Here is an 18,165-nt window from a genome sequence, read left to right as displayed (position 1 = left end):
CCCAGCGTGTGCTAATTTTTTGAAAATGCAAATGTTCATGAATGACTGTGTGCACTGTTCCCACAGAAAGATTAGTCTCTTGTGCAATTTCATGATAGGTTATGCATCGATTATCCAGGATCAGGTATTTCACATGCTGAATGTTTACAGGAATGACTGCTGTGGACTGGGATCATCACTGACGGACGGCCGCCCGCCCATCTTTGAAACATTTACACCATTCAAATGTCTTACTGTAGCTGAGTGTGACTTCACCATACTGTGCTTGAAGTATTCTGTAGATATCTGTGGATTTTACACCTTTGTTCACAAGAAACTTCATCACCATATGCTGTTCCATGCATGCACTAACACTGTTGTCTGCCATCTTGATTAACCTCCCTAGCGGTCTGATTATGTTCATATTTCTGTGCTTAAAGCGGTACATTTTTTTTCATGGAAATGTTGTTTTTTTATTGTAGGCCTGTAATTTTTAGGAATAACTCACTGAAATCTGTCCGAACAAGAGTCTAGTAAACATCCCGGGTACGATAAAACTTGAAACACGAAATCATAAATTATAATTTAATAAATAATCATAAAACATAATAATATAATAATAATAAATTTAATTCAATAATATAATCAAACCAAAAACTGAAATTTGAAATAGAGCGCCAGTTCCCACATCACTGATCAAAGTCGCAAAATCGTTTTCAGTGTCTGATGAAAAATTTCCCCACGAATCATTATTACTCAATTCTGCAAGTGGCTCTAATTCACTATCGCTGTTCTCTAGCTGGTCTAAAACAGCTTTTGACCTAAAGGGACGCTTTTTGGACGCCATGGACATTTCTCAGTTTCCAGGCAGAAAGAACAGTAAAAATGCAGGCAGGGCACAGGACAAAGCACTAGGGACAAAATTTATGTGAAATGGTTTGATACAGTAATGTTTTACTATGTTATTTTAGTGTATTTATTGAATGTCACTTTTTGACATTTTCAAATTTCCTGCCGTTCCGTCCCCCGTACATCCCGACGCTCGCAGGGGACGGAACCCAGATGACAGATGCCGGCATCCGCCGGATTACATTGCCGGGGACACTGTAGGAAGAACAAGGTAAGAGAAGAACAGATCCCGGATCAGCGCTGCAAGGTATTTCCGAGTGTAGCTCAGGGGTTACCGCTTGTGGTACTGAAACTTTACCCCGAGCTACACTCGGGAATACCGCAAGGGGGTTAACAGTCTCTGGACTGGCCAGCAACACGTGCGCCGCCTATCAGTAATAGGACACAGTTGCTACTTACTACTGCATGTAGTACGACTATGCTAGCATCCCTTTGTATACCTGTAAATTTAAAAGTCCCAGTTTGACTTAAACGCCCTTATAAAAACATGTTTATGCTCCACAATATTTGGAAAGGATTGAACACAAGCACACAACTGTGCTGGTGTGCTTTATTTTCCAGGTTTGTTTTTAATTCACACCGGCTCTTACATGTAGTATGTACAGCGGGGACAGGAAACATGTCCCAGTGTTTCAAATCCAATATTTATTTCTAATGTGTATTAGGACCACTTCCTATTTCAGTACATTCTGTTAACAATGCTACTTAAAGCAGTATTAAAGCCAAAAGCAGTCTACCAATCCTAAATATGGTGGCTGCATTTGTTTATTATAACCCTTTCTTTTATTTATTATCATCTGGTGATCCAGTCAGTAACACATGTCCTGTCTTAGGGAGTCTCCACTCTCTACAGAGGAGCAATGGGAGAAACATTTTTAAAGCAGCATTGTCAGTCTGGGGTAGGGTAGTCCTAGATGCACTAGCAGGTTTATATGGACTTGACTAACAAATTAAAGCAGAACTCCAGCAAAACTCTTTTTTTTAGCAGTTATAGTAACAGTTTCTTTCTTTTAGGAATAAAGGTATTACATGAATAAATAAATAAAAGCTGATTAATGTAAGTACTCCTCTCCTTGTTACATTGTTTGTCTCAACCCTCAAACTGCCACTTTTGCTGGATAGCTCGAGCTGTTAAAGGATGTTGAAAAATATTAGATTTATTAGCCAGATAAAGAGGTGAAAATAAAGGAAAGAAAAAATTTAAATATGCAGCCATCATATCTAAGAACTGACAAGCTGCAATATAATACATTTTGTTTTGGGGTTTAATCAGTGCCTGATTTATAAGGGGGCAAAAGGGTCAACTGCCTCGGGCCCTCCCTCTATACAAAATTATATAAAACCAATATAAAACATTATGTAAAATAATATTAATAAAAAAAAATATATATAATAGTAATAAATACTTTCCATTATTAAATGTAACTTGGGAAGTAATATTTTGCCTGCTATCATCAATAACATTTTTTAGTCTGGACTGGTATATTGTTTATATATATGCTCAAGCAAGCCATTTAGAAGGCACTTACACCCTTAAGAAAGCTAGCCTATGACTGTGTGTGCATGCACTTGTGACCTCAGAAAGACATTTTAAAATGTATGACTGTCACTGAGAATGTAAATCAACTCTGTGTATAAGGGGCTGCTGAACCTGAAGTGCCCCCCCCCCCCGGTCTAAATCTGGTCCTAGGTTTAATACCACTTTATGCTGTATTTACCAAATAGTGAATTGAGCTTATAACAAACAATCCCCAGGTTGTGGATGTCATGATTTGCTGCAGCAAGTCTCAGATGGTAATGTAATTTGATCATGGCCCCAAATTGTGAAATACTGCTTTGTTTCAAGTGCAACAAGTATCTGATAGCATACAAATCACATAAGTGTTCTTACATGCCACATTAGCATTTACATCTCAGTTGTTTGTCACAACACCTAAGTATATTTTGTACAATGGTTCTTATAGCAGTGTAAGAAATAAGGGGTGTCACCTATGGTCATTTCAATGCCTGCAGCATCAAAAGCTAGTTAGTCCATCTGCTTTTATGCTACAGAGCACTTTCTCACCTTGACAGCCTATGTGAAGAAGCCGAAACCATACAGTATGACATCAAAATATGGAGGATTGGTGGTATTTGGAATAAAAGCATGATGAAGGAAAAACAGACAAAATGTATGAAAGATAGCACACAGCGAAATGGAAACTGCTGACCGAGAGATACAATCAAAACAAGTGAATCATTTCTCTATGAGTGCATCCCGTGGAAGGAAGGAGATCGGAAAGAGGGAGACAAGACTGGGCAAGAATGATAAAAAGCAGAGTGTTGTATCTGATTGGCTTTACACATTTGATTGATATTTAGGTTAGTAATCAGAAAATCAATACAATTCAGCAGATATTTAGGTATACATAGTGCAGGGGTAAAGAATTTAAATGGTATACTCCTTGTAATTTACTAATATATGCCTTACTTCTATCCAAGCTAGACTAATGTACAAAGCTATATGTGTGAAATATTTGGTATAAGAGCAAAATCTTGTCACAAATATACCATCTTGTCTACTAAACCATAACTCTCATGCATGACACTACTACACAGCAAAACTTAAGTTTTACCCCCTTCCTGTCAATAACAGATCTCTTGGAACAATCACCAAAATAACCATAGAAGAGATTAAAATCTGAAGGTTAGAACCAAAAATGTAGAGCTGCTTGTAGATACCCTAGAGATACAGTATATTCAATGTGCCTCTCTTTCTATTATAGTCCTAAAAAATACAGTTTACTAATGCCATGTAAAACCTTTCAGTATATTAAAAAAAATATACACAGCTGCCAGCAGTTTACTTTAGCAGATGTAGAGAGGACTGGACAGGTTAAAACTGTAGGCAATGAAAAGATACAAGGATTTCATGCAATTGACTTACTTTCATACTTACCAAAAAAAACCCAAACTGTGCCTAATTTACAGTACAGTCTGAAGACCCCATGTATGGAATATCAACATTCATTTTTCAGTAAAGCTCACAAATTGATACCTAAAATGACCAACTGTCATCAACTATTATTGTTTTACAGACTTCAAGAATTCTTTTGCTGACCTGAAAATGTTTATAAGCTAAATATTTATTCGTATATACAGCTTGTTCTATCTGATATGTTCTAAAGATATGCTAGAAAAAAATCAATTTATGATCTGTTTTATACTTTTTGTTAAACATACCTGGTGACCCTGGGAATCCAATATCTCCCATAGGTCCTTGTTTCCCCTTAAAGCCAGCAGCTCCTCCATATCCTGGCAGACCTCTGGGACCTGGTCCACCTGGAAATCCTGAATTACCCTTTTCACCTTTAGCACCCATTAGTCCAGGTCGTCCATCTAAGCCTGTAACACAATTGAGAATTTGTTACTGTTCACGCTATCCAACTCAAATCGTCATCTTGGTATAGCTGTTAGTCAAGGCTGTCAGAAGGACAAAATACTGAAAAACACACATTGTTATACCCTTATTATTTCCAGTTATTTCACAGCATGTTCAGTGGAATGAAATAATTTTGGATGTTCACATATAAAGTTAATTATTACCGTTTTGCCCAACAAATCCAGGGTCTCCACGAGCTCCTTTATCTCCTATGAATCCAGGCCTTCCTGGTTCACCAGCAGGACCAGGTTCAGCTCCCAATACTTCACCACGTGCTCCTTTGAAACCTGGCAAACCAGAAGATCCTACCTTGCCTGGAAACCCATCAAGGCCATCCAAGCCAGGAAATCCAGCAGGGCCTTCATCTCCACGAGGACCTGTAAAGCCTGTAAATAATAAGGTATTAGAAATATAATAAATGTTACAAAACGTATGCATGTGTTATATGTAACTTGCCATTATGTACAGCTGGCTCCTACCTTGTGGTCCTGGAAATCCACCAAAACCTGGAATGCCTGGTTGTCCTTTAGCACCATCAAAGCCACGGAGACCTGGGATGCCAGGGAATCCTTTTTCACCTCTAGGTCCTGTACAAATAATCCAAGCAATCATTTATATTAGCTAGTTTCCTCTTTGAAAGAATTATGATTTGGTAATCTATAGCTGTTTCTAAAGAGTCATATGTGTGCTATTGGTGCAATTTAAAGCTTCCCCAACCCTCATCCAAGGCACTGGGTGATACATTTCAGCAATTTACCAATCTGGGATCACTGAGGTAAACAAAACTGCAGGTAGTGTTTTACTTTACTAAATCTCATCCATAACAAGATATCTATTGTTAGAAGGGATTATTCTTTTAAATACATTTTAAAAACAAAATGGGTTCATGTCACTTATGCATTAGATTAAGGAAAATGCTGGTAATCTTTGTGACATACCTGAAGGTCCTGGGTCACCGGGCATTCCTGGGTCGCCTGGTTCTCCAGCAATTATGCATGGTAAAGTAAGCCCTAGCAAAATACAAGTTTGTTATTTCCTAGTAAGAGACCTTGTAGCTAAAGTATGTTTAATTCTGGATAAAAAAGATAAAACAGCACATGCATTGGATGGTTGATGCAAAAGCTGCAATGATGCTGTAATGTTTATTAGGAGTATGAATCACAGAAACACTGGTGAATATGGACAACGATGGTGAAATGATATCACACTGGCCACTTTAGTGATTAATATTACCTCTTTCCAAAGAGCACAAAGAGCACAAGTGCTGGTGACAAGCACAGGCACATTCCTAAACATAAAATGAGAACTATACAAAATATAAACAAAGCCATGCTTTCATTTTATTACTGAATATAAGGTGCAGTTATACCTGAGCTATAAAATCTGTTCATTTGAATATATCTGTATTCATGTTACTTTTGCTGTTAGAAAACTACTCATTTTCATTATGTGTACAAAATGGGTAACTGGACTATGAGTCACCAGATTTATAGGGGAAATATATATAGATATATATATTTGAAGATCAACGTAAAGTATACCAAAAGCCTTTTTTTCATTGAGTGGGGAAAGCCTAAACTATTGTCAGTTTTTGCCATCTGCGTCTTATTTTCCTTAAAGTTATTCTTAAGGCTAATTTTTTTTTACCCTAATGCATTCTCTGCACTAAGGTAAAAAACCTCCCAAGATTACCTCCTCCCAGCCCCCCCTAAATACTTACCCAAGCCCGAACTTGATCCAGATTGCTCCCTAGAGCTGCGGCTCTCTCCTCTTTCTCCCTCCTTACTGAACATGGAAACAGCAGTGGGAGCCATGGGCTCCTGCTACATGGGCTCCTGATACTGTCAATCAAATCCAGTGAAGAGGGATTGGGGGCGGGGACAAGCTAGGCTCTGTGTGTCTATAGGCACAGAGCCCGGCTTGGCAGCGAGCCTGCACGTCTGCCCCCATAACAAGCGCTTGCTAAGGGGGCAGACACTGAAGGTCAGGTAAGTATGTTTGTTATTTTAATAATACAAATATTGCCTTTAGTATCATTTTAACTTTCTGTTCTGTAGACTCAACAGGAAGTGAGGGAATATCTATCCAAAATTAGGGAAATCTACTAGACAGGTGTCATGAGAACATGTGACCACATCAGGGGCGGACTTACAACTCATGGGGCCCCCGGGCAATAGGGGATCATGGGGCCACTGTGTCCTTGCCCAAACTAAAAAAAAACTATGAAAAAGGTACCAGGGGCATCTCATGGGGCATCCTACTGACCCCAGGCCCTCGGGCAGTGCCCGAGTTTCCAAATGGTCAGTCCGCCCCTGGACCACATTCAATAATTTCTCCTTCTATTTCTGTTCTGGTGGCTACTACAAATTTTGGATTTGCCCTCACTTTAATTAGAGAGAGTAAATTTCCCTAACAAGGACACAAAGAGCACTCTAATAAAAAACCTAAAAAATGTTTTGACTCTAGCTATATACAGGATGGAGTTAATTTTTAAGTCAAATAATAACATGGTTTGTTTAAGCAATCATGTATTAATTCATGTTAAGAGTTAATTTTAAGGACACAACCCTTTTAAGTCTTTTTAGATTGCTATCCCCGTTGCAACCCTAGAGTATCTAACCTGCCATTTTTTCCTTTGTATTAAAATATAATATATGCATACGAGGTATATTGTCAGACTTAGGAAATAGTTTAGGGGTAATATCAAAAGATTATTTTGGGCTCAAACACTTCAGTCTGTCTCCCGTGTAGTAAGTGAACTATATGCTTCATGTGAGGATCTTAAAAGAGAGGCAATGACCCTTATACTGTTGAAAATTCTTTTTATTTCCCAGAGGTTCACTTTATCTCTTCCAGATTATTCACACTTTTCATAACAGCAAAGTATAAGTGCACCTTAAAATGGTAGTGTCTTAAAGAATAACTCCGATATGCCCTGTCCTCATCTAAATTGGCCATTGCATGACCTCTATATTATGACACAGAATAAACCACTCTTTCGGTAATATTAACACTTCATGTCTGATATTTCTTACAGTTATAACACAATCAAAAATGTAATGGGGGAGATTTACGAAAGCTGGATGACTCAGACTCTGGTGCCCCTGTGCATGGTAGCCAATCAGCTTCTAACCTCGGCTTGTTCTTTTAAGCTTTGGCAATAAAACCTGCAAGCGGATTGGTTTCTATGCAGAAGTGCACCTGATTTTGCACTCTCCAGCCAATGTGCTGTGTAGCTGTGAACAGTGATACAACATGCCTCACACTAACTTTAAATGATCTTAACATAAACCTGTGCTTTGCTCATGCTTAACTGTCCACCCACTCGCTGTTTATACCCAACTTCTATTTTCTCCCTTGTCTGCTGGGGCAAATTAAAAACAAACTGCACTTTTGGGCATGTGGAATATATGGCTCTTTCACTTTACTTCCATGATGCAGCCAATTGCCTGACCCAAGCACTGTCATCTGTGACTGCAGAGATAATACCTAGCTCTGAAGCTTTAAAAAGAGAGACTTGGAGCTTATACCTTCCTTACTTTACTTCTGTGGGCAAATTGGGCAGTTGGGAAGTAAAGGGAAGGAAATTATAGGCAGTGTATATGCCATATGTATTTAAATTAACATCCTACATCCAAGTTCTGACCACAATGACTTGAAGCTTACACGGGGCTTTCTCTTTTTGCTTCAAAGTTTAAACACAATGGGAAATGGAATATAAGCAGAAGACGGAGAGCAAATGAAACATGGGTAAGTGCAAGTTTACTTTAAGTAACTGCAAAGAAAAGCAAGAATACTGTTCTGCCCCTCCTGCACCACCGAACCCTGATGACTTTAAGAGAAAAACTTGGGAAGACTCTTCAGTATCTGCCACACTTCCAAAGATGTCCTCTGCCATCCCCCCCAGTGTACTATGTGGTTTCTTTTGCTGGACCCTAGGTTACTAATGTTTCTTGCAATGACACGGGGGCCAGCAGTGAAACTACAGAGCTCAGCAGTGGGTTTTCAGCAAGATTATCCTTCAAAATCAGTGAAGTCTGGTAGAGACAGCAGTGGGACAGTTAAATAATAATGCTTCCATTTGCTTGTGTTCATTTTTTTCACAGAGTAACTTTAAATTATGGCAAACACAGAAAGCAAATTATTCTGTCTGGTTTAGGAGATCAGCCAAATACTTCGGCCAAAAACAGCAGAAATGTTTCTAAAGCCAGAGTTCTTCTTTAAGTTTACCACTACTTAGCCTTGCATTTTACTTCTGGCAATGTACTCAATTGCCAGCAGAAATGACCTTAAATTAATCAGATCTGAAACAAGACCCAATGACCTCAATGCTGACTGCATGACTCTATGGGACAATGCAGGGCCAAAGTTACACAAACCATAAATAACAACATCGGTATTGTGGTATGTGAATAGCCTGAACTGTACTCATAGGTTTGCTTCAGGTCTGATACAGTCAGCACCATTAAACAGCAAGAGCTCATGCAGCAGCTTAGGCAGGCAGATTTCCATTTAAATTCACTCCAGTCTTCTCTAGACATGCTAACACAAAAACAATGACTTTTATCAAAGCCAGGGCACAAGTAACTGTGCAAAAAGGTCTACTATAATTATCATTTAATTGTTTTCATTTTCCAAATGACTGTTTTATTCTTATTATTAGCTTAAAATCCTTTTCGACACAGTTACCTATGTAGTCATTTTCACAAATGCTTTCAATGCATAATATTATGAGCATTAGCCATTATTCATCAATAAATGACTTGTGCAGCTATGATGACACAACATATACACAATATAGTAATAAATGACCCAAGAAATGAGTTAGAAGCAGGCTTGTAGTTATAATTCTAAAAATGATCCTTTGTGATAATAATGGGATACCATTGTGAGTTCAATGTTACAAACATCTTTTTATTAAAATAAAATGCCCAAAAGATGATTAAAGGAGAACTACAGTAATGGCAGAAATAATCAGTATATTAAATAAACATCTGACTATTGAAAAGTCCACTGGATATTTTATTTGTAAAATGTGAATTTCAGAATTCCAATTTCTAACACACGTATTAATTTCCAGCTACTGCATTGTGTTTTTATATTGTTGACTGTTGGCAGCGACTAAAGTAATTCATGCTGCATGCAGAACATTTTTGTGCAGAGAACACTTTGGGATTATAAGGTATATTTTCAGTGAATTCTGCATTTTGCCTGTTGTTCTCCTTTAAGAATGTTTTTGCATGTTTAACTGTATATGCTTGATGAAATAGTTACTCATCAATGGACACATTCCTAAAATGACTGTCATGCTGTGTTTCAATGACCAGATGTGACATGCATGCAAATCCAGAGCTTCTACCCAGCAAGAGGAGATCACTTGGATCTCATAGTTGCTCTTTGACCTCTAGGAGCTATCCTCTCACCTCCCTTTGTGACTAAGTCTCCATTACCAACATTGTCCCCGCAGCAACAGTCACCTATACCAGTTAAGCAAAGGAGGACAGGTTAGATACAGGTCAGAGGCACCCACAAGAAAGAAAGCCTTTGGCAGCACAAATATATTCACACTTCACTATGGTGATGGTTTTGATTTTCTCTTCTAAATGACCTATAAAAGTTAATTTAGCAATTACATTGAAGAAGTCCATTTTCATAAACAGCAAGTAACTACATCAAATATATTGAATGGCTAGAAAAACATATTTTATTGTATTGCTCTGTAATAAAATGCTATCTTATATGCGTATCTGCACAAGTTAACAGTTTTTTCTTGATTTACTGGAACTCATCACACCTGAACTAGGTCTAAAACAACATGTTAACCTACATTATATGCTGGCCGGATGGGGCTTTGTTATTAGTATAGGTCACACTCAATGTACCAAAGTAACTGCATACAGGCAAGGAAAAAAGTGTATACTTCATGATGCTTTTACTTTTGAGCTTTCTTTTGTAGTTACTGATCTCTAAGTTAAAACGTATGTAAACCCTAACAATGGACTGTTTTCATTTGCGTCCTTTTTGTTTACAAAATATACCACTAAGAGCTTTTCATAAGGCTTCATAGTGATGATGTTATTAGCTACAACATATGTTACATTGCCTAAGGCAATGGTATATGCTGTAGGCATATATGGTGAGGCTATGTTGTGGGTCTTGTTTTATATTTTGCACTTCAGTCCATAGAATTCAATGAACTACAGCTGTGTAACCTCACCCCAAAGAGTAACTCTTTAACCCATCTATCTTATATACACGTCAACATTTTCCAATAAAGTTCTATTATGACATCACTATCTTAGTGAATATATTTGGCTGTTTCCACATGTTAAATATGCACAAAGCAGAGAACTGAAAATAATATATTAAACAAGCAAAAGCTGAGGGAAAAAGAGTTGTATTAAACTTTATTATAACTGAAATACAGAAAACAGAGAGGCAGAAATCACAGCAGGCCCTCAGACAGTATTCATGTTGGAATGGATCCCTTATCAGCAATCCTTGTGGTTGTCCTCTGGGGAACCTTTTCCGGCTGTTTTATTGTCACCAAGAAGATTGTTATATAACATAGATTATCCTAACAAAGTTAATTAAAAAGACAAAAAGACTGTTCACCACCTAGAAACTGGTATCAAACAAATAAATGTAATACATGATGCACAGATAATTTATATATATATATATATATATATATATATATATATATATATATATATATATATATATATATATATGTGTATATACACAAACACACACACACACACATACATACATACATAAAGAACTCTCAAAGAGCTCTTGGCACTCACACAATGCTGAGAATTGTAGTTGTAAATATAAATGTAGTTTATTGAGAATAAACCACATATCTTGTTTATTCCAATACCAAGACCATGTGTGCATTCTTTTCATGAGAACAATATTCGCTAGTCATCTGCTAGTATAAAATAATAAATTACAAAAAAAATGGGAAAAACTCTAACCACCAAATATCTGCATATACTTGTACAATGATACTGTAAATTAAAATAAACTCTTTTAGATATGCAACAGCAAAAAGTTGTGAAAATTTTCCATCCCAGCCAATTTTAGCCCTGTTAGATCACTTATTATGTCCCTAAATGCATAGGAAGAATGTTACGGAATGTTGTGCTATCAAGGAATATGCATGTATTGTATATTTTTAAGATGCCAATAACTGAAAAAACTGTTGCTAAAAAAATATTTAAGAACTTCCAAAACAGGCCAGCTGTAAAGGTTCAATGGTAGATCTCTGTTGGTGAGTAGCTCTAGTAACAAAGGCGAACAGCTGGGGGGGTCCCACGGCCTGAGGAAAAAGGGCCACCCCACTGGAAATAAAGTACTGTAGTAGAAATCAGGGAGGGGCTCCCCATAGTAGCTGGGTCTTCTTTAGGAAATGCATACTATTAGGCTCTGTTCCAGCTGCTTGCATGGTGGTTCTATCAGTGGAGGGTGCTCATCTAGCTGCAGATTACTTTCCCACATACTTCTGCACTATCGAGTGTGACCGCTCTTAGCAGCTGTGGGAGGAAACCTGATAAATTTGTACTTCTTGGGCATGTCCTGAAATGGGAATGTCGTACTATCAAGGAATATGCATGTATTGTATATTTTTAAGATGCCAATAACTGAAAAACTGTTGCTAAAAGAATATTTAAGAACTTCCAAAACAGGCCAGCTGTAAAGGTTCAATGGTAGATCTCTGTCGGTGAGTAGCTCTAGTAACAAAGGTGAACAGCTGGGGGGGACCCACGGCCTGAGAAAAAAGGGCCACCCCACTGGAAATAAAGTACTGTAGTAGAAATCAGGGAGGGGCTCCCCATAGTAGCTGGGTCTTCTTTAGGAAATGCATACTATTAGGCTCTGTTCCAGCTGCTTGCATGGTGGTTCTATCAGTGGAGGGTGCTCATTTAGCTGCAGATTACTTTCCCACATACTTCTGCACTATCGAGTGTGACCTCTCTGAGCAACTGTGGGAGGAAACCTGATAAATTTGTACTTCTTGGGCATGTCCTGAAACCCGGAGAATTGTGGGAAATGTTAAAGGGGCCTGCACCTGCATCTGAACATGGTGAGTAAATGGGCCCTTCACTACTACATCAATCAGCTACAGCATATATTTACATTCTGAATAAGGCTGTAAAAGACTGAAAGTTAATATTAAGGTAAAATATAATACTTTCAGAATACTTACCAGGTGGTCCTGGATCACCTGGTCGCCCATCCTGTCCTGGTAGCCCAGGATCACCAGGAAGACCACGGGAGCCAGGTAAACCTGGAAAGCCCACACCAGGAAGCCCACTTTCTCCACGACTACCTTTTTGGCCTAAGGGGCCTGGGAATCCCTTCTCACCAGGATTACCAGCTCCACCTTCACCCTAAGTTTTAAAGTATAGAAGAAAATAGAAATAAAGAAAATAAAATGGAGGTCACATGCAGCTCTAATCAAATTTCAAAATGTATGCATACACATTCATAGAAATACATTGGCAGGAGCAATGGTAGGTGAATGATAAATATTCAAAACTTTGCAACTCTTGCTGCAAATATACAGCCTCAGTGTTGTGTCTGAATATTTCTATACTACCTGCATTTACTGAAATGGCCACAACACAAAATTCGACAGTGACAAAAATATGATTGTAAACCTATCCTGTCGCTCACAAAAGGCCCAAAAACCATGACAATTTTCATGAAATGAAAATCGATAAACTTGAATAGAAGGGAACGTTTAAAAAGTAGTAGTCAAACAAAAGTGATTCACGGGGTAAAAATTTACTAATTGCCAATATAATTCACATATGCCACAATCAAAAATTAGATCACGTCATTTCCAGCTACAAGCACTTGAGATTGAGATAACTGAACCTAATTTACAAACTCTATTCTCCAAACTGGTCCACTTCACACTCATTTTCCTACACTTCATATATATGTACGTTTTTATATCTGATATTGTTCTGATATTGTTGAAGACAAAACATACCTGTCTGGGGTATTTCAGGAGATATAGTTACCCTTTCATCCTCTATCCTTACCCCACAGACATTAAAGTGTTTGCTATGGACTGCACCGACGTTAACACTTTTAAAGTGTATGGTGATGAAGCTTATTGTATGTCAGTGACCATGAACATATTACTAGGTAAGACTTTCTTACATGTTCTGTCTCCCCCTAAAAAATCTAAAATATGTGTAAAGTTGGACAAATTAGAGTGGTGTGCAATAACCGATTCCTACACTTTTCTACATAATAGCATTGAGCAAAATGTAGTTGTGAAATAATGATGTCTTGCTATATGCTATATAATGATTCTAGTAGAGCTAATGATCTGAATGTAAAACTCAGTGGAAACTTACAGGGAATCCTTTACGACCTGGTATACCTGGGAGCCCATCTCTTCCCGCCTTTCCTGGAAATCCAGGGACTCCTCTAAGTCCCACAGCTCCAGGATCTCCACGAACTCCACGACCTGATGGGTAGACTGGTTCACCTTTTTCTCCTTTAAATCCTGGAGCACCAGCAGCTCCAGGAGAGCCCTAGACAAAATAAAAGCAGAAAAATAAACACTATTGCTATTTTTCAACTTCACATATGTTTTGAGATATTTGATTAAAAATATCTCAAATTTTTAGGCCAATTATGAAAGAATTTTTATACTTCTAAATAAATCTAAATTTCACTAATTTACAAACTAAAAGAAATGCTTTGACCCTGTTTTAATCCCTGTCCACAACAAAACAACATATAACTTTAGTAATTCTAGTAGATAATTACAACTGCTTAATGAGAGAGAATTATAAACCTATATTAGTCAAATGGTTGCCAACTACTGAGCACCTCAAATGCAAGGAAGGCAATGTACACATCTTTAACATAAATAGTTTTGTGTAGTTGTTTTTCACTATGTGGTCCAATAGTATATCAAACTCAAACAAAAAATTACAAAGTTTCTTACAGGGAGTCCAGGAGAACCAATTGACCCTCTCCTTCCTGAGTCTCCACTAGGTCCAGTAAATCCTGAAAAACCATTGCTTCCTGGTGGGCCTGGAGGTCCAGGTGGTCCGACCCTACCACGATCATTATCTATACCACCACAAGCACAGTCACCAGCATCACCTAAGAGGACAAATAAGTGATAAAATGATCATGTCTTATAATGTGATAATGTAAAGTGATATTAAAGTCTTGTTTTTTTTTTAAATAGCAAACATGTCATACTTATGTGTTCTTTGCAGTGGTTTTGCACAGAGCAGACTTGATCCTCCTCCTGGCCCCTGCCTACTGCTGAGTGCCCCCAGAGCAAGCAGCTTGCTCTGGGGGCACCCAAGCAGACACACTTCTGAGCTACGGCTCTGCTGTCCATTCACACACAGAGCTTGGCCCTGCCCCCTCCCTCTCCTGATTGGTTCACTGGCTGTGACTCATTCAGCCAATCTGGAGTGAGAGTCCCTGGAAAGCTGAGGCTCTTGTGGACATCATTGTATCCAGAAGGGGGTCCGCTAGGTATTACTGGGAGCTGCTGCACACATAAGGTTTTTTAACTTCATGCATAGAATGCATGAAGGTAAAAAACCTTGAGCCTTGACAACCACTTTCAAGTAGAACTATGGCCTTTAAATATGTTCAGCAGAACATTCAATTTTCTCTTAATTACCCTGCAAAGTCCTACAAATACCTAATGCAGCTTCCTGTGATGGTGTGGCAATGATGCTGCACTGCTCCCGAATTCACAGCAGAGTTGCCACTCTCGTGTAGCCTGTGTCTACTTGCACTATAGTGGGATGTAAATTTGATGCAGAAGGCATGGCTATCGGCACTGGAACTGATGTTTCATAAACCTGTCACTCAGCACCTGGTCACACCTAATCCTGCCCCTGCTTTCTGCATAAACATTTCACTAAGCTGCAGTGTCTGGAAGGGGAGGTGTGTGAGACATAATCAAAGGAGAATTCAACTCAGCCAGAAAAGGTAAAGGAAGATTTTTGTTTACTTTATAAAGCTTGTATACATAACTGAATTTAGTACTTGTTTTACAATGTCATACAGGAGCCTTTAGTTGTACTTTAAATGGTTTAAGCCATAAATACAAATCAAATCACCTTTAAATCCTTTGGGTCCAAATCTTCCTGGAGGACCTTGTGTGCCCTTCTCTCCTGGTCTTCCAGGCTCACCACCTCTCTTTTGTTCTTCAGGACGACCTATAAATAATTATTTTTGTGGGAAAAAAATTGAATAGCATTTTCTGAAGCTAATAATAAAATGTTAATTCATTGCTAAAGGAGTACCTATTCTGGCATTTTCTATCCTAATCAGAATAATGCTAGTGTTAGCATTTTGTCTATCAAGCTGTTCTACCCAGAAAGCGAAAACACATGACTGTTTTTCAGGCCTAAATCTATGGAAAAGACACAAAGACCTAATACAGGTTGGTTTGGGACTGTTCTTATTTCCTTGTGATTTGAATTGAAACAATATTTTTTAGGACCGTGTAATCAAAATGATGATCATTAGGACAGCACACTAAAAGTGGCTGAGAGGAGCCATGCCATTCTTCAGATCCTTTATTTTCCAGTGTTTATATTGCTCTGAGACATTTCAGTTATTTAGTACATACAGTGCCAGAATGCATCAGCTTATGCCAAATGCAATAAAAACATTCAACAAGGCTGTTTTCCACTAATATTCCTCTTATCTTGCAAAATTTTAAATTTTACACTGACGCGTCTCTTGGATTACACGTGACACCCAAATACGAATGTATTTTATCATTTATAAGGATGGTTTGCCGGTGATGAAGGAAAGAAAACATTTACATTATACCGGATTACATATAATTTACACAGCAAATATCACAGTTTGGCTATAACATTAAAATAATAGATAAAAGGTAATACATGTATTATATTTAATTTGCCTGCAAATCTATATAGAAGCATAGAACCATAAACTACTCCATGCCGTATGTGATTGGTCAATTAACCATATATGCACAAATTCTGATAAAATATGATGACCTTAATAGCATTTATTGCATTTTCTGCAAATTGGGAAGTTTAGGGTGGATTTAGTAAATGAACCAAATTGCAACTGTTATGGTAATTAATGGAAAAGGCATGTTGAAGAAGGGGATATATTTTGTAAGTTCATTCGCAGTGGACAATGGACTAAAATAATAAAAACAGAAAAAATGGCTTATATTTAGAGTATTACAGGATATTTGCACTCATCTGGAGACAAATGAACCAATATAGCAGGATTATTTATAACATTTGGTAGTGACAATTAAATATCTAGTGAGAGAACTATTTGTTTAACCAAGAGTAAAAGAATGCAAATAATGGCATTCTTCATTATTCCTGACTATAAACATCTGCCTTGTTGGCACTGGACAATTTGTTTTCAAAAATGAGTATTTCTAACCATCTGAATATAGGAATGTTCCATTATATAGCAATAGGTGGTGCTGGTTTAATTGCTCAGTAAATGTTACAAAGATAACTGATCTTTAGCAGGATTCTGCCTGAATATTTGAAGTGTGTTTATAAGTCTGTATATGTTTTACAATGATCCTTAATAAAATAAGGTTTTACTGTAAATAGCATATTTGTTGTCTTTCAGAAATTATTAGCGACACCATTGCAAGTTAATTTCCCATAGAACATTTTTATACATACAATATCAGATAGTTTTCCTATTTTCTGATTTTGAGTGACAGTCTAATATTCAGTGATGAAACCACCAACAAATTAATATAACATGTATCCATAGCTGAATAAAACTGGAAAAACAGGGCTATTGAGGAATGTAGAGCAATGGTAATACAGTATAATGAAGGCAGAAAATGGTACATTAGGGGGAAGATTTAGCCCTGGTTCACACTGATGCGGTGCAGAATTCGAAGCATTTTCAGTGCGAATTCCGCACTGCATCAGAATCTCACCCCATTCAAGGGAACCGCTGCAGGTGTGTATGTTAAGTTAACAACACCGCAAAAGCGGTCCGCAAAACACGGTGTGATGTGCAGAATCGGATCACATAGGTGTGAATACTGATGCGATCCGATTCTAGTGTGGACCAAAAGACAGTCCTGCACGTTTTTGGTGAGGGTGCGATGCGAATAGAGCCATACAAGATGTATGGCACCGCACATAAATCACATGTGATTTGCACAGGAATGCGGTGCGGTTCCTGTGCGAATCACATGCAATATACCGCACCGCATATATGTGAACCCAGGCTAAAACTGGTGCAAACAGAATCAGGTGCAGCTGTGCATAGTGACCAATCAGCTTCCAGGTTTTATTGTTAAAGCTTAATTGAAAAAGCTGATGTTAGAAAATGATTTGTAACTATGCACAGCTGCACCAGATTCTATGTGCACCAATTTTAGTAAATCTCCCCGTGTGGAATGCTCAACCAGAAACTTTTGCCATCTGCTGGTTGTTACTCAGCACTGCAGCTCATGCCTATGCTGTGCATACCTGTCCTCAGTCACTTTAAGGGCTCGTTCACACTAGGCTGTTTTGCCAACGCTTGCCAAACGCCCCTATAGCGTTTGGCAAGCGTTGGTCCGGCGTTTGCGGAGCGTTTTTTAACGCTCGGCAAACGCTCCGCAAACGCCCCATGCGCGGTTTAGCGGAGGTTGCTAGGCGTTTGCCGAGCGTTAATAACGCCCCACAAACGCCTATAAGGCAGTTTGAGTGGTGTTACCGCACCGCAAACGCCCCGCAACCGCACCGCAAACGCCGGCCGGGCGGAGCGGCACCATAGACGAGAATAGGAGGCTTCAAAGCCTCCTGACTCGTCCAGAGGCGTCCGTTTTGCCGCGACGC

The 18,165-nt window shown here is 38.4% G+C and overlaps 1 protein-coding gene across 2 annotated transcripts in view; it reads right to left on the bottom strand.

The window, feature by feature from the left end:
- Nucleotides 1-18,165, bottom strand: part of COL4A6 (collagen type IV alpha 6 chain) — a 328,190-nt gene that overhangs the window by 34,010 nt on the left and 276,015 nt on the right. The window contains exons 21-29 of one of the 2 annotated variants that reach the window (XM_089678282.1): nt 15,433-15,531; nt 14,289-14,449; nt 13,690-13,869; nt 12,525-12,708; nt 9,733-9,786; nt 5,248-5,319; nt 4,789-4,896; nt 4,474-4,695; nt 4,111-4,272 (exon numbers count right to left, since the gene is read on the bottom strand). In XM_089678282.1, coding sequence (XP_089534408.1) covers nt 4,111-4,272; nt 4,474-4,695; nt 4,789-4,896; nt 5,248-5,319; nt 9,733-9,786; nt 12,525-12,708; nt 13,690-13,869; nt 14,289-14,449; nt 15,433-15,531 — 1,242 coding nt within the window. The remainder of the gene's footprint in view (nt 1-4,110; nt 4,273-4,473; nt 4,696-4,788; nt 4,897-5,247; nt 5,320-9,732; nt 9,787-12,524; nt 12,709-13,689; nt 13,870-14,288; nt 14,450-15,432; nt 15,532-18,165) is intronic. The other variant, XM_089678283.1, reaches the window with a different exon arrangement.

The sequence above is a fragment of the Staurois parvus genome, unplaced genomic scaffold (genome assembly GCF_062004578.1).
Source record: "Staurois parvus isolate SC_StPar_1 unplaced genomic scaffold, SC_StPar_1.0 ptg000202l, whole genome shotgun sequence".
NCBI lineage: Eukaryota > Metazoa > Chordata > Amphibia > Anura > Ranidae > Staurois > Staurois parvus.
Note: the sequence above shows the minus strand (reverse complement) of the source record. Positions and strands in the feature narration are given on the sequence as shown.